We start from the raw sequence: 22,383 nt of genomic DNA, 5'->3' as shown, positions 1-22,383 counted from the left end.
TACAAACACTTTTGAAATGCTTCCAAAAATGTGATGTGCACTGAATAGCATTAAATTTATAAAAACTAACAACACAAAATCGTTTTATTCTATTCATCAACAAGGTCATGGAGGTCACCAATAACTTAAGAATGAGCATTTTTCAATCATCTTAGTTTCCCATTTCCTCTGTTTTATACTTTTGCTACCTCTTGGTTTGTGGTGCATCGCTGATTTGATATATGCAGAGTTTTGTAGCCTGGCTAGTCAAGGCTCAAAAGCCCAAAAATGAGAAAGCATTTTTAGTTCAGCTCTAAATTATTGAAAATTGTGATTATCATGGAGTGAAACTCAGTGAAGGCAATTTCCTTGTCATTTTGTGCCACTCAGAAATTTGAACAAGCATTTCCCTTTGTGAGTTGATCTTGCATGTCTGATCTTCATCAAACTACATTAGCAGCCCAAATTAACCTGGGTGAGGCTACAAGTGGGTACTTCCTGGGCAACCATGTTTTCATTGTGCAGCACTGACTAGGACCCAACTAAATCCCATACCTACCCTCATCAAGTACCCCATGGCCCTTGCACTCGCATTGCCCAGCAATCCACCCCACTCATTATTGCAGGTTCTTCTCCACACACCATGGTGATCTTCCTTCACCAACTGCCACTGGCCCTGGCTCTCCGTGAACCAGTAATCCCCCCAGTGTGTTCTGCCCAGTGTTCCTTCAGATTTCTGATGAGGGCCCCAGTCTCCATCTGCAACTCTCCCCTTGTCCGATCCCCTTATCAGATTGCTGAACACCACATCCATACTCTGACAGCTCTAATCCCAATTGTTGACCATTTACCAAGGCCCCATTCCTGATAACTAACCTAAGGCCCAATCCGCACCATCCCACGGCCCAGTCTGCACCATCCCTAAGGCCCAAATCCTAGGACAGCAACATTTAAGAGGCATTTATTTAGGCAGACGTATGAACAGGCAGGGAATGGAGGAATGCAGATAAGGCAGATGGGATTAGATTGGATTGACATCATGGTCGGCACAGACATCATGGGCTGAAGGGCATGTTCCTGTGCTGTACTGTTCTATGTGATGTCACTCCACCATTCACCTTGAACCCCTGCTGCTGACTAGATCATCATCCCAATCCCAGGCCTATGACCATGGCCCCCTCACCCATCCTGGCCTAAATTCATGCTGGGTGCCACATTTTTTTACCATTAGGTCCAAGGCCACAACTGAAGTTTGCAATAGCAGGGCAAAACTGAAGTAACCAAACAGTGCCCAATATGGTGCGCTCCAATTTGTGCACTCCTTGTTCATCTCTCCTGTTTTAACTTACTTACAAAAGGTATATATTTGCAGAATGTAAACCAGGAACACTAGTCAGCAGAAATCTGAAAAGTCCAGATCCAATCTTAATTGAGCTCAGGAGCAAAGAATGGCAAGAAAATGGAAATAAAGGTGACCACCGCTCCAGCAGGTGGGGTGGGAACTGGGGTTCTACATCTGCTTGTGTGCTTCAAGAAAATCAGAGCACCAAAAACAATTGAAACAAGGAGTTGTCGGGGGGGGGGGGGTCAAGGAGTGTTTCAGCTTTTTACCTTTGAAGATTAGATTTCAAGATTCATTAGTTTATTTAGGTGGGCCATCACTCATCGATAATTACACTATAAACTGGATTACGTGGAATCTGTAGTGTAGAAACAGGACACAGCTCAAATGGTCCATGTCATATTGATACAGCAGACAATTTTCATACCACTCTAATTACTTTGTATCACTCCATTGCCTTATGCATTAAATCTCCTATTAAATGACATAACACTATGTGCTTCAGCATTAAGGAGGCAAAATGTTCCACGTTCTAATTGAATGTGGAACATTTTGCCTTTGATACTACTGGCAGTCATTTGAAAAGTTTTTACTCTAGCTTCAGGGCCTGAATCCAATTGGAGATCATTACTACCTCTGGAGCATCAACAGCCATCATCTGGTTTCACACTAATCTTATTCATCTTTATCTTTCCTACAGAGCCCAAAAGGCTTGATGCTGAAGACTGGAGCAAATGATCTCAGAACCCTTAAGTGCGCATAGTAGCAGAATTTGGCTGATTTATTGGATGACCCCTCACTTCTTCCAATAATTACCATTCAATAATGACCATTAAAGTCACTTAGAATGGAATTGCTGGAAAAAGCAGAATAAATAGTTCAATTAAAAAGTAATGGAATTCACTTAGATCTCAGGTACATTGACAAAGAATGTGATACCATATCTGGCTTTAGATATCATACAACCAATGTGGTGACAAATAACAGGAAACAATAGTTCGTATAAAGAATTATACCAGAATTAAATACTGTTATGAGGAAATAATGGTGATATTGGAATGGGAGTGGGTGGATGGTTAACAAAAGGGAAAAAAAAAGATAATCTGCTTAAACCTCAATACCCGAGTAGTAAAACAGATTTTAATTCATCAAACTTTGTCATGAAACTGACACAGTTCAATTTAATCATTAGTCTCAATCCTTCATTCAGCAACAGAAAACATGGCTGCATATCCTTCAAGGGAGCACATTGACCAGGCATCAGTCTTTTTTCACCTTATTCTCCTTTCCCCAAAGGGCAAAATGTGCCACTACAGTAGGAACACATATATTGAAGTGCAATTGAATAGATTATGAAGCTAATATCCTCAAATACCTTTCCTTCGGACAAGCCATATCAATTAGAACATGTACAGTCGTAATGAACGTTATCTGGACAAATAAATGCACCTGTTTAAAAAACCAAGGATTGACAACTCCTAACTGTATAGAGAGAAAAAAAATTAAATAGGAGCACGTCCAACAGCATTTCTGCCGAATGTATACTGGACCCAATCTCAGAAAGTTTATGCAAACTTGAGGATTCAACACTCAACTTCAACATGTTCCTCCTCTTGGACAAAAGATCTGTAATCAAAATAATGCTGAAGACTGCAGAGCAACAAATACATTTTGGGTAGATTACCAAGAGCACAATATGGATTTTATTCTTAAGAGAAGCCACACCATAACTTCAGTCTGGTCCCTTGAAGGAGGAAGAGAATGACGTCCATATAGAATGCAAAGAGAACTCAAACTGATTATTTGCTTACAGAAGTGTGGCCTGATGTGAGCTGACATAATACCTTTCTTACTTTTTTTTAAATGTCATTACATCATTTCTTCGGAAAAATCTTACATTATGTAGTTAAAGATATCCAGAGACACACAATTCAACTTTTTAACAAGCTCATTTTCTATCTCAGAATATATACTGAATTGAAGAAATCCCTTCAAATGAAGAAGACTCTGCCAACTAGACTGAAAAGAAACACCCTTTGCTCTTACATTACATCTCAAACCAAGATGTGGAGTGGCATAATAGATTTTTCATGTCGAATTCTACAAAACGTAATTTTCTTGCCCATAAGGAGACAAAAGCCTTTGGACAATAACATGTCTGCATCTGTACACTTCAGATCTCCTAAACAGCTAATATTCTTGACAAACACTGCAGTATCTCTACATACAAGAATTAAAAATGAAAGAACGGAAATTGTTCAGGATTTAATGCAGATCTGTTTGGTAGTTATTTACTAAGTTACAGCAGCTACCGGCGAGGGTTTGGATAATTATTTTTATGAGTGGCCTTGACTCATGCAGCAAAGCTCTACCATAAGTGATGAATCATTGGAAGCACCAGTGGCTTAAATTACAACGTTGTATAATGAGAGTTCCTGTATGCCCTGAGGATTACATTTTCATATATACTGAAGACACTTTCCTATCCATTAACTGCAGAATGTTAGTGTTGACAATGTTTTAGCTATAATGGATATATAAATGTTAAGAATTATTTTTGCAAATGTTCCCTAAAAATTGGCTTTTAGTTCAGAATACTGCAATAGATGTGTTGATGCTTTCCTCTATTTTCTCTTGATGCTTCCAAGGTTACTAAGTTTATTCTCGAGTGTAGTGGGGAAGACCAAAGCAATTTCTTACACTCCCCTTCTATTTGTAGTTCCTTTGTGATGGGGCAATGTGCAAGAATTGCCTGATATTAAACTGATAGACTGCAGCAAATTTGATGTCAAGAGCACTAATTTAAAAAAAACTGATTTGTGTTTTCCTTTACAATTAGGGAGTTAACATCCTTAACCAGTCAGTGCTAGCTTTTTTCCAGATGAATAGAGGTGCTGGCTGTGATCACACCCTGCAGTAATCTATATTTATGCTGCACTCTACCTTGCAGTATATACCATGAAGTATAATATTCAAAGTAATGACTCTGACTTCATTAAGCTTTGCTTGTTATTTTTTCTACATTAAGTGTAAAAAATTCTGCACCACCCCTGCCTCAGCCTTGACTCAGTTATGCTACTGAGATGGAATGTTGTAAATTCAAGCCCTATTTTGGAGACTTAAGTAAATAATCCTGGTCGACACTTCTGTATACTGCTGAGGGAGAACTGTGAATAGAAAGATAAAGGTGGCACTGCATTACATTAGTAGAAAATTTTCTTCTGCTAATCATTATATTTATTGGTGCAATAAAAGCTACTAGTCAGACTCTGTTTGAGGTACCATGTAGTTATCTAATCATAGGAAAGATACTGCTAATGCAAAGACAATGGAGAGGGTGAGCAATGCAGATGTAGAGCGCTGGAGGATGAAATGAAATTTTAAAGCAAGGACTGTCTATCTTCAAAAGGTGACTGTGAAAGGTTCCACAGCAATAATTGAAATAAAGAAATTTCTCTTGGTGGCTTGGAGAACTTTTCTCTCTCAGATAAGACAATTTGACTATTTATTTCATTGATGTTTCTGGGAAACTGCTGAAGAGGAATTGTCTGCCTTGTTGAAACTGAAATGACAACACTTCAAAACTGGTCATGAAGTGCTCAGACATCTCAGGGTTGTGAAAGGTGTTATTTCAAATCCACCTGTCGCCAGGTACTTCCTAGTTCTTTAAAACTGAAGTTATATTTCAATACCAGGATAACAGCTGTGAAATTACACAGGGGTTTAAGTCACATAGAGTGAGCAGTAACTGGGCACAGAAAGGCATATTAAACCTGTGGTGCAGGGCAAGCAGTGCATAGTTTTTCCAAAGGGCTTACTCCTGCAGGATTGCATTAAATACAAACAGGTATGGATCAAGGCCACAGTAGTCTTGGGCATCCTGCTGCGGCATGGGCTGGCTAGTAGCCCAAAGAAGAGCCTCCACAAAGGATCTCTTAGCTCCAGGTAGATGTTTTGAGCTTTGGATTTTGCAGGCCTTTATGTTACAGTGAAACAGGCCTCATATCTTACGACAGCTTGCTTCTGCAGAATAAGCCTGTGCTGAAAGCAGGCCAGATATACATCAATGAATCTAATGGAAGTGGCATCCAGCCATGGGTTGCATACCACTGGATGCCATTGCGCAAGGTCTGGTGCCCATGTAGAGGTAACATTTTATACATGGAGGAACCAGAAGAAAAGTCATAGATTACTGATCGGTTTGCTTGAGAATGCCAAGTACATATAAAAGTTGTGCAAGGCTCTAAAATATCAATGCTCCTTATATCAAGGTTCTTAATTATTTTATTAGCTTGATAGTTTTTTAAAAAAAAATAGTAAATTTCTCATCATAATTAAAATTATTAGCAGCTGGATTTACTTTCATTGCTTACCACTCAACCTTCTCTGGGGCAATACTAGTTTTCCTGTGACTAACTGACCAAAATTTCACACAGTAAAACTCCCATAATCCATTAACTAGTTATTTTGAAATCCAGATGGTTTGGCATCTGGCTCACCAGGTGATGTTTTCCACTTTACCTGACTAGGGCCCTTGAAACTTAACAAGTTCAATACAAAATTTATAATACCATATAACATTTTTAAAAAAAGTGAATTAAAATTGTAATGGGGTATTAATAGTCTGGAAAATCTGCCACTCCTGCAGCAAAGTTCCAAGTGTGCTGAATTAATGGAGTTTTATTGTACTTCAATTATATCCTGTGTGGTAGCATCTACAGTTGCAAAATAACCTTCTTTGTTCTTCAGAGCAGCATATAGCTCTCTGCTATTGTAACTCAATACTTCATTTATCTTTTCGTAAAAAAAAATGTACTTTACAGGATGTGGGCATTGTCAGCAAAGCCACTGATTAGTGCCCATCCCTAGTTTCCTGAGCAGAAGGTGATAAGCCATCTTAATGAATTGGTACAGTCCTTTTTGTGAAGGTTCTCCCACAGTCTTGTTGGGAAGCAAGTTCCAGTATTTAGACCCAGCAGCAGCAGTACACTGTGTTGATGCTCTCATCTTTGTTCAACATGGCCCTAGATCTTTTTCCTCATCAGCATGCTTCATCATCATCTGCAGAATACCATATTACCATACTAATTGTGTTTTTTACACCACCACATTCAATTGCATCTGTCATTGAAGGGCTATTGGATTTCAGATACTATAATTAAGATCACAGGGGTTCTGCTCTGCTTTAAATGCAGCTAAATTAGAATTTTAATTAAGAATGTAATCAATTATACACTAAGACATCCCTTTTCCAATGGGCCAATTTACTAAACATGATCTACTGCTCTCACAATGACACTTCCTCCTTCACCCATCCATACTGAATTGGTCTGCAGCTACACCTCCAACCTTGGTTGAAGCACAAGAATAAAAGCAGCAGTGAGCAATTCAACCCCTCGGATCTGCTTCACCATTTAATGAGGTTATGGCTGATCTTTCACCATCAGCGTCACTTTCCTGCAGTAACCCATACCCATCAACTCCCTATTTATCCAAGAAATTAACCAAAAATCTGTCTTAACTCAATGATTAAGCCTTCACAGTCCTTTTGGGTAAGGAATTTCACTGATTTACTATTCGCTGGGAGAAGAAATTTCTTCTCATTTTTGTCCCAAATGAGACTCACAGCTCCAGATAGGCCAGGTTCAATCCTGGGTATCCAGGGTGCCGTCTGTGTGAGTTTTCTCTGGCTGTCTAGTTTCCTCCCTCATCACAAAGACATGTGGGTTGGGAGGTTAATTGGCTACTGTAAATTCCTCTCAGTGAATGGGTGAGTGGTAGAATCTGGGGGCAGTTGATGGGAATGTGGAGAGAATAAAAATGAGATTGGTGTAGGATTCGTATAAATGGGTACTTGATGGTCAACATGGATTCAGTGGGCCTAAATTTCCAAGTTGTATGATTCTATTGATTCTAGACACTCCAGCCAGGGTAAACATCATCCTTGTATCTCCAAAGTCAAGCCCGTAAGAATGCTATATATTTCAGTGATTTCACTTTTCTTTCTTCTAAACCCTGGAGATTATAAGGACAGCTTGCTTTGCCTTTACTCATGAGCCAATGCCACTTTTCCCACCCTCCCCAGCAATCCCAGGAGAAAAAGTCTGGTGAACCTTCAGTACACTCTCTTAATTGCAAGTATGTTCTTCCCTTGGGTAGGGAGGATAGACAGCTACAGAATATTCCAGGAGCAGTATCGACAGCGCTCTCTGAGAAACATCTTACTTTTGCACTCAAATTCTCATGCAAAGGCTAACATACCAGTTGGCCTGATGGGCTTACTCTGCCTGCATGTTTACTTTCAGTGATTCATGTACAAGGACACCCAGATCCCCTTAAACACCATTTTTCACTATTACATTTGAGAGGTACTCTGCTTTTCTATCTTTTGTACCAAATTGGATGATTTCACATATTTCCACATTATATTTCACCTGTCACGTCCTTGACCGTTCACATAGATTGTCTTTTATCCTTCAAAGCCTCTCTGCATCCTCCTCACAATCAACAATGCCACCCAACTTTGTATCATCAACAAACCTGGATATATTACACATGCTCCCCTCGTTCAACATTGATATAGATTATGAAGAGGTGGACTCTAGCAATGATCCCTGCAGCACTCCTCCAGATATAACTTTTCAACCTGAAAAACACTCATTTATTCCTACTCACCATTTTGTCTATTCACCACTCCTCAATTCACACCAATATATTACTCACAATCCCAAATGTTTTAATTTTGCTCAATAGCCTTGTGTGCCACCCTTCTTGAAGACCAAATACACAACATCCACCACTTCATCTATTCTGTTAATATAACCCAAAAAATGCTTATAAATTTACCAAACATGATTGACTATTGTTAGTTACCCCTTAAGATAGGTTAATGGCACAAAGAGTGAAAGAGAGTTGATAGGCATGCAAAAGAGAAAATTAAGTTACACGAGAGCAGGTAAATAAGGAGAGGTGGTTTGGGATGAATGGAATTTCTCCTCTAGCAGTTGGCAGACCTGATGGGCTGAATAGCCTTCTTCTGTGCTGTTAAAAGATATTGAAAAAAATCTTATTTCACCTAATAAAATATCAACAGCTTTGGGCATTGCTGACAGTTTCTAAGTGCCCTGTTAGCATTCCCTCGACAATAGATTTTGCATTCTTCCCATTATTGATGACAGATTAGTGTTGTAGTCAAGAGGTCTGCTCAAAGCAACACGGGCCAGACATTGAAAAAGAGATGTGCAATTTGCTGGGAAGATTTCTTTAAACCTGACAAGGGATTCTTGACCTTAAAAACACTACATAGGAATTAAATCAACTCACCGAGTCATAAAATCCTCCAGCAACTGGATAGCTGCCAGCAGCAAGATGCATTAAGGTAAGAAGCTGCCAAAGTGACAGCAGTTAATTTGCATTCTTCTCCATAAAAGAAAGGTATAGCAAATCATGAAGTGTTAATGAATTTCATTTTTAATTGTTTATTTTGGTTTGATGAGGAGAGTTGTGTGCTCCTGATCTTTTCTTAGCCTTCTAGGTTCAAGGTCTGGGCTCTACTTTGCCATTCATTCTAAGTCTAACTTCAGTACGTCACTCAAGTAGTACAATGGAGGGAGAAACAGAATTCCTCTCTCGGAGCTGCCCATAAAAGAATGAAATTTTAACTTCATGCATTACTTATAAAATAAATCAATGGGAATAACAATATATTTGCACCCAAAGAAAGCAGACTTTATATCTACGCCCTTGCCAAGACTGCCTATTTTCAAATCCACCAAATCACTGGACTTTGGCCCATCCCAGCTCTTTTGCTGGTGAAATCTTCATTCATACCTTTGTTACCTAAAAGTTTAGCTGTTCCAAAACATCCCTGCCCCCCACCTCTTTTTCCACCCTCTAAACTTCAAAACCCTGCTCCCACGTCTTAAATTGCACCATCCCAGTTATCCAATGACCATGCTTGTTGACCTACACTGTTTCCAGTCATAAAATCTCCGACTTTAAAGTCCTCGTCCTTGTTTACAAATCTCTCCACTGTCTTTCCCCTTGCACTCTTTCTGTATTCATCTCCAACCCTATAATTCTCTGAGTGATTTGTGCTCTTCCATCAAATACCTGCCAAGATGTTTGTGCTCCTCTAATACTGCCTCTTGGTTATTCCTTTAATTGCTTACCCGTGAAGGTTATGTACCTAGCTGTTAAGGCTCTAAGCTTTGGAATGCCCCCACCCCCCTTATTTCTTCACCCTACTCTCTCACCTTTTGACCAAGTTTTTGACCATCTGCCCCAAAGCTCATTAAGTGGCTCTGTGTCAATATTTTAGTCTGTTAGCACTTCTATGAAATGGCTTGAGATGTTTTTACTACATTAAAAGTTGCCATATAGGTGAAAGTCATAATCCTCACATAGGAAAATGGAATAATTATTCAGTAAATTAGTGAACCCAATTATAAGTTGACAGATTCATGGAATGTAATTCTCCAAATATTCATAAAATATCATGAATCCTGTGCAATAAAAATGGAATTTAACATTCACAGTCACTTTTAAAATAGCAATCTTGCTCATTTATTATTAGTCTAACTAAAATAAAGAGGCAGACAGCTGCTTGTTTTCAAAACCCGATGACAACCTGACTACAAACTGGCATTAAAGCAACTTAATTCTCAATGCAGGTGAGCTTACTCATCTTATTATCTTCTTCTGACAAGTGTGCTTCTGTAATCCATCCTTTGGGAAAATACATCTACAGCTCAACTTCAGCTATTATTTATCATTTGATTACCTTTAGAAAAAAAATCGAAGCTGCTATTTGTCACTAACAATGTTTCCTTCTAAAGGTGCCGGGCTCTACAAAATAGAAGACAAAAACACAATAAATTGAAGATCTTCAGTTGGAAGAAAATAGAGGTGGGGGTGGGAGGTGTCAAGTATCTAAATGGCACAAAGGCTACAATTAACATTTGGGTCTGGTCAGGGGGATAGTATTCCACTTGTGCAGGCTATCAATACTTTGGCTCAGCTATAATCTTCCATTGGATGAAGTTAATGAAACAACCAAGGAACCATATCTCACAGATCTGTTTCCATTGGAAGTTTTACACCAAGATATTATCCATTAGTAAGGATAACACCAGGAGGTTAATAAATCTACCAAATAAGAAAGTATCAGAGATTATTCCATGTGTCATTACGAAATAATCATCTGCATCATATTTTCTCATCTGAATTCGCTTTGAAGATGAAAATTTAAAATGGACTGCATGGTAGTGTAGCAGTTAGCGTAACACTTTACAGTGCCAGCGGCCCAGGTTCAATTCCGACCACTGTCTGTAAGGAGTTTGTACGTTCTCCCCATGTCTGCGTGGGTTTCCTCTGGGTGCTTCGGTTTCCTCCCACATTCCAAAGACGTACAGGTTAGGAAGTTGTGGGCATGCTATGTTGGCGCCAACAGCATGGCAATATTTGTGGGCTGCCCCTAGAACACTATGCAAAAGATGCATTTCATTGTGTGTTTCGATGTACATGTGACTAATAAAGATATTTTATCTTATCTGCCTTGGTTATGGAAATATGGTGTTCTGGCACAGATGTTCAGATTAATTCAGTGGTCCATTTTATATCTTCATCTTCAAAGTAAATTCAGATTAGATAATATGGTGTAGATAATTATTTCTTAAATGATACAGCAGACAACCAAAGAGTTCTGAATTTTAGAAGTTTAATGGCTTAGTGTGGAACCACAGTCACAGAAATTTTGATGGGCAAAGGTGAAAATTAATTGACAGCAGCCCAAGTAAAGGCCAAAACACCGTATTCAAAGCATCTCCAGAAGAACCTAATTTATGTTGAAATATCTTCACTGCTTTTAAGATAAGATAGCGACAGTACTTACAAAGACTACTTCACTGCCTGTTGTTTTTACTCTGAAACCCAAGAACAATTACAGTGAGTAAAGAACACGTATCTGCTTTACTTCCAGAGCAAGGACAACTTTGGAGCAACTCTATTCCAATCTTTATTTACAGCTGCACTGCATCTCAAAATGAGTATTGGGAAAATGAGACTGAATCAAAATAGTTTAAATTCCACTTTCTATACACTTTACCTTTGAGGCCAACTTTGATCTTTGATAAAGTGCCAGAAGATCAATGAGAAGTAAAAGTGACAACAAATTCAGAAAAGTGTTAATTGTACAAAAGGGAGAAATAAAATATTTTTAAAAATTGCTCCTTTGTGTTGCAAGATACTGATACACAAATCAAAAATTTTGCACCACAATAAAAGATAGAATTAGCATCTGCATCATTATTAACCTATTTACTGCTTTCCAAAAAAAGTAGGATGTGGATCACATAACATTACACCAAAAAAAAATTACATTATTGTGAGATACAATTTGAGCTGCCCATATTTTCTGAAATCATTGAGGACCATACCTTTACAGGAAAGCTATATAAGAAGGCATGTCAAATGAGACCTGAGGGTATATCTGGTTAACTGCAACATGAAGCACTTGAAATGGGTTGTAAAAAATGGCTGACATGCAAAGGTATTGTGTCAGTTGTCAGCACACAGTAAAAGAGCACGAACAAAGAGCCACAATGACGACTTCTCATCAGCAGCAGAAATCTTTTCTGATGACTTAGCAGAAAACATTTTTCTGCTGACTAAGATGCTTAAGATTAAGCAGTTTACACCGTTGCAGATGGGGAAACTCAAAGTTGGAAATTTAGTACATAAAAGTGCAAAAGGATTTGAATAATGAACTGGACAGAGATCCCAGCAGAACCAGCAATTAAAAAAAAAGATAAAACTAAAAGATGTTGAAGCTTTTGGCCAACTCTAGTTCAATGAAACAAAAGAACCTGCTGGGAACCGCACCTGTGTACATAAATTGAGGTGCCAACTTGACAGCACAGCGCGCACTTTATAGCATAGTTCCACATCCCACTATAAGTTTTCCCAATTATTTATTTTGACAATAACCACTTTGCTGAAAGTTTGAATGAACTCACATGAGCAGAGCAACTGACTAGTTATTGTGTGAAGAATTGGGGAAGTAAGATAATTTGCTCAAAAATCCAACACCACACAGGTAATGAAAAAGTAGTCTGGAATTCACTTTATATATCTGTCTTTTATTTGCACGTATTTTCTGTTCACAAAATCTTCTTTGTTGCTTTTGTCCCAATTAAGCACATAGACATATACACTTGGTTTGGCCACATTTCTGCTCCACTACTCAATTAGATCAAGGCTGACCCTGTTCTTAAAGTTTGATTTCTTGACTAATCCTCACATCTTCCAGTTCACTTGGTGTCCAAAATCTATTAACCTCAGCCTTAAATATATGCTCGATGGCTGAACATCCGTAGCCCCAAGATAGAACTTTCCAAAGATTCAAACCATCTGGAAATAAATGTCCCCTCATTTCACTGCCAAATGTCAGACAACTTAACTTGAGACTGCAAACTATGACTTTTGAATCTCCAAGCAGAGGAAACAATCTTTTAGCATCTACCCTATCAATCCCTCTCAGTATTGTGTTATTGGGATATTCTGCATTCTTCTAAACTCCAAAGAGTATAGGCCAACTCTACACAATCTTTTCTTATAGGACAAACCATCAACTGAGGAATCACTGGGTGCATCTATACTGCACTGATTCTAAGTAAATTCTTCTTTAAGAAGTCCAAAAATGCACACAATACTCTAAACGAAGTCTCACTGAAACCCTGTAAAATCTTAACTAAACTTTCTTACCTTTGTATTCCAACCATCATGCAATAAAGGCCAAAATATCATTTGCTTTCTAAATTGTTTGCTGTATGTGCCCATTTGCTTTCTACATCTCATGAACCAGCACACTTCTGAACACCAAAATTCACTAGTTTCTCAATGTTTAGAGAGCTCAAGTTTTCTGCTCTTCCTAATGAAGAACATAATCTCATGTTTTCTAACAATAAATGCCACCCTTTTGATCTCTCACTTAATCTTTGCAATTGCTTTGTATCTTCCCTACAACTCACTTTCACTCCCAGCTTGATATCAATAGCAAACTTCAACACATCTTTTGACCAAAGTCAATACAAATTGTGAATAGCTTGACCCCTGTAGCAGCCCCACTTGTATTTGAAAATGATCACTTTATTCTTGGTCTCTGCTTAAATGATGGAGAATAATGCTAATACGTTACCAGAAGTCATGGTTAGCCAACCCTGACAGGACCTGATTACATGTGTTGGGCTGTGGTCAGGACAGGTGTATATTCTTATGAATCGTTTGTGGTTGGGTCAGATAGGACCATGCCATGAGGTCTGGCTCAGTAATTGATCTAGATCAACATGATTTGCTAGCCAGGTGCCAGCATATTTAAGATTGTTATATTTGTGTCAATGCTTTGTTCTGGAAAAAAGCACTGATCATGTTTTAATTTTACTCTCAAACAGATTTCTAAGTTGCTAGCCTCTTTTTTATGCATGCTACCTTATCAAGTGACTTTTGAAAATCCAAAATCCTGAAATACTTTCCCAAAAAACAGGCTTCTTCTTTCTTAAAGTCATGTTTATTCTTCCTAATTAGATTGTACAGGGCATGTGGAAGATCACAATGTCCTTAATTATGGTTTCAAGAGTTTTGCCAACAATAGATGTCAAGCTAATAGTCCTTTTCTTCCTCCTTTCTTAAACAACAGTGCTGCCTTTGCTACCTTCCAATCCGCTAGAACTGTTCCTGAATGTAAAGCATGTTGGAAAGTCATCACTAATGCACCCCTTCTCTACAGAAACTGCTTTCGATTTCTGGAATGCAGGCTTTCAGGGGATTTGTCTGGGCTTAGTTCCTTTAATATCTCCAGTACTTTCTATTTAATGACATCAATGACAAGTTCCACACAGTCATTAAACCTTTGGTTTCTGTTACATTTATTATGTCTACTGCAGTGAAGGCAGGTACAAAATATTTGTTCAATGTGTTAGGTAATTCTTCAATCCCCATTATAATTTATTGTGTCATTTTTACCTTGCCCCAATTCATTCTTCCCACCATCTTCTTTCTTAGAGTAAGAAGATCTCACAATTGTTTTTATATTTCTTGTTAATTTATTCCCAATCTTTATGAAATTTTGATCATTCATTGCTAAATTTTGTAACATTATCTGATTTTAAATTCTGACCTCACATTTATAAGAAAACTGCCATAGTAACTGGTCATTCTGTTCTTACATAATCTGATCAGAAGTTCTAAAATAAACCTTCAGCTTTGCTCAACATGCCAGCCTCTGTTCCAATTAACTTTATTTCTCAAAAGGACTTGTTCTTTAATTTGCTACAAAAACTGCCAAATTTATATTTTATATACAAAAGAGAAATTGAGGACTGAACTCCATCTGTTTATCTTTGTCCAACTGCATGCTCATTATTTAAAACCACTTCACCTTCAGACAACCTTTGGTCTTGATGGTGCTAGCGCATTGCCATAGAAAATTAATTACTGTGTATATTATGTAAAAGGAAATTTTTGCTATGCATGTAAATAGTGTTTGCAGTTAACACACTTGCTTTGATTACGCACTTGCATCTACATTGGGGAACTGGCTGTAAGCATGATTGATTGTTCCAATGTGCTACACTGCAGGGCAGTGGATAAAGGCTACGGTACTGGGAATGAGTACGAGCTGGAAGTCAGTCAACACTATGAACACACAAAAGGTTTGGGACCTGCTGAGACTGGTACTGGTCCAGGTTATTGTGCTAAATGTCACCATGACAGGATTTGACGAGCAATGAAGCACTTGTCACAAGTACCCACAGCATTGAAAAACTTTGTTAGTCATCAGTCAGACTAACGCCATAACACAAGAATGTATGGAACAAAAGAGAAGGTGATTCAGCTATGAAGTGACCATGCATAGCTATTCTACAGTAGATTTTATCCAATCTCATTTATTTATCATAGTCACTGAGTCATTGAATCATGGAACACAGAAACAGGCATTTGGCCCACCATGTGGGCCTGTCACCAAACACTCACGTGTACTAATCCCATTTTCCAGCACCTAATCCATAGTCTTCAATGCCACGACAATTCAAGTACTCATCCAAATATTTCTCAAATGTTGTGAGACTATCTGCCTCCAATACCTCCTGAGACAGAGTGTTCCAGATTCCAACTACCTCTGGGTAAAATAAAAGGTTTTTTTTCCCCAGATCTCCTCAAAGTCTCAGCCCATGCCTCAGACCTTTGCACTCTGGTTTTATACACCTCTGATATGGGGAAACATTTCTTAATATCTACCCTATTTATGTCCCTCATAATTTTGTATGCTTCAATCAAATCCCCCTTCAGCCACCTGCATTCCAAAGAAAATAAATCTGGCCCATCCAGTCTCTCCTCATAATTGAAAGGCTCCATCCCGGACTACATATTCCTGAATTTCCTCTGCATCCCCTCCAGTGCAATCACTTCCTCTAGTGTGACAACCAACACTCCAGGTGTGGCCTAACACATGTTTTATAAAGTTGTACCTTAACCTCCCTGCTCTTGCCTTCATTAGCCAATGCATAGAATTTGTATCCCATGTGCCTTCTTAAACATCTTAAACATTGGATCCAATTTGCCAACTTGTCCTGGATTGATGGACTTAACCTTTTGGACTAGTGGGATCTTGTCAACAGCCTTACTGAAGTCCATGTAGACTAATCAATCACACTGCCAAGATGTGCAAGGTTTCATCTTTGCTTCTGGATAGATTATTGAAGCCCAGGGATGATCGTTTGCTTAAGACTCTTTGACAATTTCCTTCCATGCTTATATTTTTAAACTGGATTACATAGGTAGATAATCCAATATTACATAAACTGTTTTACCTGAGACTCATTCCATCTTCAGTGGCATGAACTGCTGGTCTACAATGCTTATAAATTCATTATGATCTTAATCTAATAAAAATAATTAGACATTAGGACACTAATACATATCCAACTTCAAAGCAAGTTTAAAACCAATTTTAGTATCATTAAAGTGCTTTTTCACTGTTATTATGCTCCTCACTCTATCGCCATTAGCAGGCACCATATGACATCAAAGCAGTAACAACAAGTCTTATATTTTGTATAATTTCCATATTCCTAGATTCAGTCAAACCCAAATTAATGCTCAACACCCACACATATCCACTTATTCTGTTTCGATCATCAGGGAAACTGGAGTCAAATTCTTTTAAGCATCAGTAACCCAAGAGCAAGCTGAATATGTAATGACAGATTATCAGTGAGATATAATGATCAGCAAGCTTGATAAGTCACCTGCCTGGATCCACTGTAACCTTTATCATTTCTGAAAGTATTCGATATCATCAGAATACATAAAATATAAAATGCAAGAGTTGGTCATACCAGCCTTCAAGCTTGGTCCTATATTATAAAAGTTCATGGCTGATTTTCGACTCTGAACAATTCCCACAGCATATAGAAATCTATCCACCTCAGCCTGAAATGTATTTATCTGAAGAAATATAGCCCTTGTGTAAAGAATTCCAGAGATTCAGATCTACAGCATAACAACATTTTTCATCTAAATCCAAAATGGTCAACCATTATCCTGAGACTATCCCCCAGGATGAGAAATGATAAAAGCTTTTTGCTGTTCTTTTTAATGCATTCACATGCCAGACGCAGTGCATTGCACTCTCTGTATGTCACACTTCAATGTGTCATATTAAATTGGCATGTGTTTCTTGGGAATGCAAGCATGCATTGGATAATGAGTCTTTTGGAAACTTCAGAGAAAGAAGTAAACTTTTTATTCCTTATATTAAATGTAGTCTATTTGCACAGAAATGTCCTCCTACTAAATGCTGGGAATACCAAAGCAATTAGTAACAGACTCTCATCAAATTTGTTTCAGAGCTGCTGTCAACTTTTTTTCCACCACCAACATCAAATTAACTTGCTTACAATAGTGAGGTCTAAAGCTTTTTACTTGAAAGCAAGGACACATACTTATAGTCCTCCAACCCCTGTAATTGCAAAGAACTGAAAAACTGTCAGCAATACTTTTCAATGTCAATGCTACTTCCCTCAGCAACCTAGAATGTATTCCATCCAACCAGGAGAATTATCTACTTCAATACTAAACACATAGTTCTACCTCTGTATCTACTTTTATGTCAACCTATGTTTCAATCTCTTTCTTATTAACGATGGTGTAAAGTCCTCTTCTGTAGTAAACACAGATGCAAAGTATTCAGCAGCTACACCTTCTGCCTCCTCCAAGAACCTTTTACTGTCAACGCAGTGTACCTATAGACCGCCTCTGGATAACATTTCTATATTGGCCCTCAATCAACTCTCATATTTCATCATGCCATTCTTATTTCCTTCTTCACTTCTCCTCCGTACTTTTTATATCAAACATAATAGGAATGCACTTTCATTTTGTACATTTCTATAATAGATGGAAGCTGCCTTGTCTTACAATGTTTGAAAATGAAGGTTAAAAGAAAGTTTACCATAGGATTTGACTGACTTACTGGAAATTAAAATCAAACATGATTTAAGGATTTTGTTTTATGTACATGTTAAATTATACCTGATTAAGGCATGAAAAAGCACTTGGACCCCAGATAATATACAGACATCAATGTATAAACATCCTAAAACAAAAGACATTTTAATCATGGCTAATTGCCAGATCTAGTTTCATCATCATTTATGCGGCAAGGTTTTGTTCCTGCTTTTAGTTCCAGTAAACATCCAAACTCAATAAACAGAAAACATCATTCATATACAACATAGCATTCAAAAGATCTACCAAGACAAAATTATTCCTGATTTATTTTGAAGTCCTATTCTTCACCAAAACTCTTAGAAATAGGGTTTTAATAGAATATATTATTCCCTGATCCAAATTTAATGTTAATGCTTTGGGAGTTAACTAAACTCAAAGTAAAAGTTAACAAATAGATTTAGCATGAATAGATTGTTTTTACAGCATGATAATTTAAGAATAATAGAAATAGTAGGTGTAGGCCACATGGTTCCTCGAGCCTGTGCTATCACTGCTGTTGTACTCTATCATTCTCAAATCTTTGACTGCGAGGAATGTCAGGAGAACATGGTGAGCAAATATGACCTTCAGAGACAATATAACATACTTGGGAACTTCATTAACTATACACGGCACATACAAGTTCAATTCACTAGAGACTCTGTCTGCTTCTAGCTGCAGACCTCAACACAGCCTTTGATCCAGATTAGATCTGAATGTGTAGAGAAGATTGAAGAATTGCGTTTGACATTAAGCTATCATTCAAAACTGAGTGTGCTGACTGAGAGTGGGGGAGGGGGAGGGGGAGGTGAGAGCCAAAAGGAAAATGTAACATGTAGCTGGAGATACACCCCATGTAAAAGTAAAAGAGTATAATTGTTGAAAGCTAATTATCATTCTTTCAACATGTCACAAAACTGGTATACAACCTCTGAGTGGCAGTGTAATGCATCTTCTTAAGTATTTGTGACAATTTGCACACCATCTGATTCCTCAAACTTCTCCCCCAACCACACAACTCAATGAAGTCAAAGATGAAATATTAATTACTTGTCTAGATGGATACAGCTGCGAAAACACTTCAAAGGCTCAACATCATTCTGGGCAAAATAGTTTGACTGCTATGACCTGCCACTTGACTCAATAGTTACCAACAGCGCACTGAGGCTATAATATGCATAATTAACTAAATATATAGTACAACTCATCAAGCTGCTCTTGATAGCCCCAGTGACCTCTACTTCAAGAGAAAAATCAAAGAAGCAACATAGAGAGGAAACTGTCTGATACCAATCTGTCTTTGGCATATACTTCACCATTACTGGCAGAGAATTCTGGAAATCCCTGCCTTACACTTTTGCGATTTATCATCCCCACAAAGAGCACAGTATTTCAAGGAGGAAAAAATCAGCCCCACCTATTTTGCAGTACAACCTGAATTGACAATCAACCTGCATTCCCCTATTCCAAGGAGATCAAAAAGAAGAAGACCAATGTATATATCCTAACCACATATAGAATTGGTAGTTTCAGTTATGGAATGTTAACCAGTGAGTTTCAAGTTGTTTCTGTAAATATGAAAACTATATTATAAAACTATATTTTATAATCCCTGATCTCAGGGAAGGTTCCATTAGATTGAAAATATAATTTATTTTTTCCAAAAGGGAGACAGAATTCAAGCCAAACAGCATAACATCTATTGTGGGGAAAATGTTAGAAGCTCTTATTAAAGATGTTACAGCAGAACACTCAGGTAGTCAGGAAAAGTCAATGCAGGTTTATGAAAGGGAAACCATGTTTGACCAATTTACTGGAGATGCAATGGATAAAGGTGAAGCAGTGATGTACAATACTTAGATTTGAAAAAGGCCTTTGATAAGGTGTCACAACAAAAGTTATTGTGAAAAATTTTAAAAAACTCATACTCTGAGAAGCAAATTATTGGTGTGGATAGAACATTGGTTGGTTATCAGGAAACAGTTGGCATAACTGAATGCCTTTCTGATTGGCAAGATGTAACAAGTGGTGTGCCATAGATTGGTATTGGGGCATCAGCATTTTATAATTTATATGAATGACTTGGATGATGGTACCAAAGCAATGGTTATTAAACTTACTGATGACACTAATACAGCTAGCCAAACAGGTTGCAAGGAGAACATGGAGATGCTACAAAGGGATACAGGGTGTTAAATGAGTGGCAAAAATCTAGCTAATGAAGGATAATGTGGGAAAATGTGAAACAGTAATTTTGGCAAGGAAAATCATAGACGCATTCTTTCCTAATTGGTGGATTATTGCAGAGTTTAGATATGCAGAGGGATGTGTGCCCCCCGTGTAAGATTTGCAAAAGATTAGCATACAGGTACAGCAAGCAATTATGAAAGCTAACAGATGTCATTATATGTTGCTAGCGAGATGGGGCTTCACTAATGTAAGGCTTTGGTGGGAACACATCTGGAACACTATGTACAGTACTGGTCTAATTTAAGGAAAGATGACAATGCATTGGAAGCAGTTCAGATAAAGTTTACTATATTAATACCTGGAATGGGCTGGTTATCATATGAAGAAAGGTTGAATAGGCGGTGGTGCATTTCCACTGGAATTTGGAAGAGTGAGGTTGACTTGATTGAAGCATAAAAGATCCTGAGGGATCTTGATAGAGTGGATATAGGGAGAATGTTTCCTCTGGTGGAAGAATCTAGAACTAGAAGGTACTCCTTAAAAATAAGTGGCTGCCCATTTATGACAGAGACAAGGAATAATGGTTTTCTCTCAGAGAATCGTGAGTCATTCGAACTCTGCTTCCAGCACCCTTTAAGGAAGCAAGTCTTTGAATATTTTTATGGCAGTGGAAGACAGTTATTTGATAGGCAAGAGGGTGAAAGGTTACCATAGGTACACAGGAATGTGGAATTAAAGTTACATCAGATCAGTCATGACCTCATTCAATGGTGGAGCAGGTTTGAGGGCTCATGTGGTCTACTCCTAACTCCCCATTCATATCATTATATAAACAATTCACATTCATGGAATAGCAACAAAATGTGTATTATTTTCAGCTTCTTCAATGCTAATAACATGAACAAAATGAGCAACATAGAAATGTGCAAAGCCTGGCAAAAAAGCAGTTAAGTAAACTGTCAATTTCACAACTACAAAATGCACAAAATTGTTTCCTGATGGTGTAGCTTTCCGAACAAATTCATACAACCATCCTTTCACAATTAAAATATTTGACATTTGAAGTATTTAAATGCTTTTGACTCAACTTTCTAAACTAGAATACCACACAGAAACCATTAAATCCTTTTCCTCTTGAGTGGTCTAAATACTGCACCCCCACCAAAAGATGGGAAAGCAAAATTTAATTCAGCAACACATATCTTTAAAACTAATCACTCACCGCCCATTGTCACGACCAACACCCCACACCCGAATGCTCACAATCGGCTGAGAATGGAGAACAGTACGATCCATGGGGTCAATTAGGTCCAGCATGTTATTTTCCAGGATGAGGTACATATCCTTACCCTGAAATTCAACAATAATATGAATCATTAGCATCCCCCTTAATAATGAGGTGCTTTAACTTCATCAAGTCCAGTTGTTTCATTGGAACTAAAGTTATTGAAAAATCAGCCAACCAACTCCCCCAAACCAAGAAGCACTCAGCAGGTCAGGCAGCACCTGTGGAAAGAGAAACAAAGTTTTGACCTGAAAAGTCAACTAGGTCAACCAAAGTCAACCAATTTCTTTTTCCACAGATGCTGCCTGACCTGCTGACTGCTTCTAGAATTTTTTGTTTTTACTTCCCATTTCCAGCATCTGAGCATCTGCAGTTTTTTTTTTAATTTCATCTCCCAGGGCTGTCCCTTATTAGGATTGCAATCTAGCATTTGTATCCTGTGAGCTGATAAGTCTTGACAGTTGTTTACTCCCAGTGAGTGCAAGAAAGGGAGGGACTGACTGTCTGAACTGTAACTATGCACTCCTTTGGCAAAGTGAAAAGTCTATACTAAAACCAAAGGGGTCTATGTCTTGATTCTGTTATGAAAGAGAAACATGTGCAAATGTCAGGGAAATATGGTTTAAAGAAATCCTGAAATAGAAAAAGGAAGCAAAAAAGAAAAATGAGAAATAATGTGAAAAAGATTTTTAAAAAGTAGAAATGAACAGTATACAAATGCCATATGTACATTTTCTGAAGCCTATGCCTTTTACCCACATTTATTTTGTTCATATGAAGTTTTAATCGTTTTTGTTATTCATTCATGGGAGCTGGGCTTCGCCGGCTTAGCCAGCATTTAATTGCCCATCTCTATTTGCCCTTGAGAAGGTAGTGAGCTGCCTTCTTGAACCACTATACTCCCTGAGTTATGGGTATACCCACAAAGCTGTCAGGGAGGAAGTTTCAAGATTTTAACCAAGTGACAATGATATATTTCCAAGTCAGGATGGTGTGTGGCTTGGAGGGGAACTTAGGGATGATGGTGTTCCCATGCTTT

At 38.0% G+C, this 22,383-nt stretch overlaps 1 protein-coding gene across 1 annotated transcript in view; it reads right to left on the bottom strand.

Annotated features, from left to right (window-relative positions):
* The window catches only part of LOC127581007 (amyloid beta precursor protein binding family B member 2-like), a 217,935-nt gene that overhangs the window by 38,472 nt on the left and 157,080 nt on the right, over positions 1-22,383 (bottom strand). The window contains 1 exon segment of the mRNA XM_052035069.1: positions 21,282-21,409. Coding sequence (XP_051891029.1) covers positions 21,282-21,409 — 128 coding nt within the window.

The sequence above is a fragment of the Pristis pectinata genome, chromosome 2 (genome assembly GCF_009764475.1).
Source record: "Pristis pectinata isolate sPriPec2 chromosome 2, sPriPec2.1.pri, whole genome shotgun sequence".
In the NCBI taxonomy this organism is placed as follows: domain Eukaryota; kingdom Metazoa; phylum Chordata; class Chondrichthyes; order Rhinopristiformes; family Pristidae; genus Pristis; species Pristis pectinata.
Note: the sequence above shows the minus strand (reverse complement) of the source record. Positions and strands in the feature narration are given on the sequence as shown.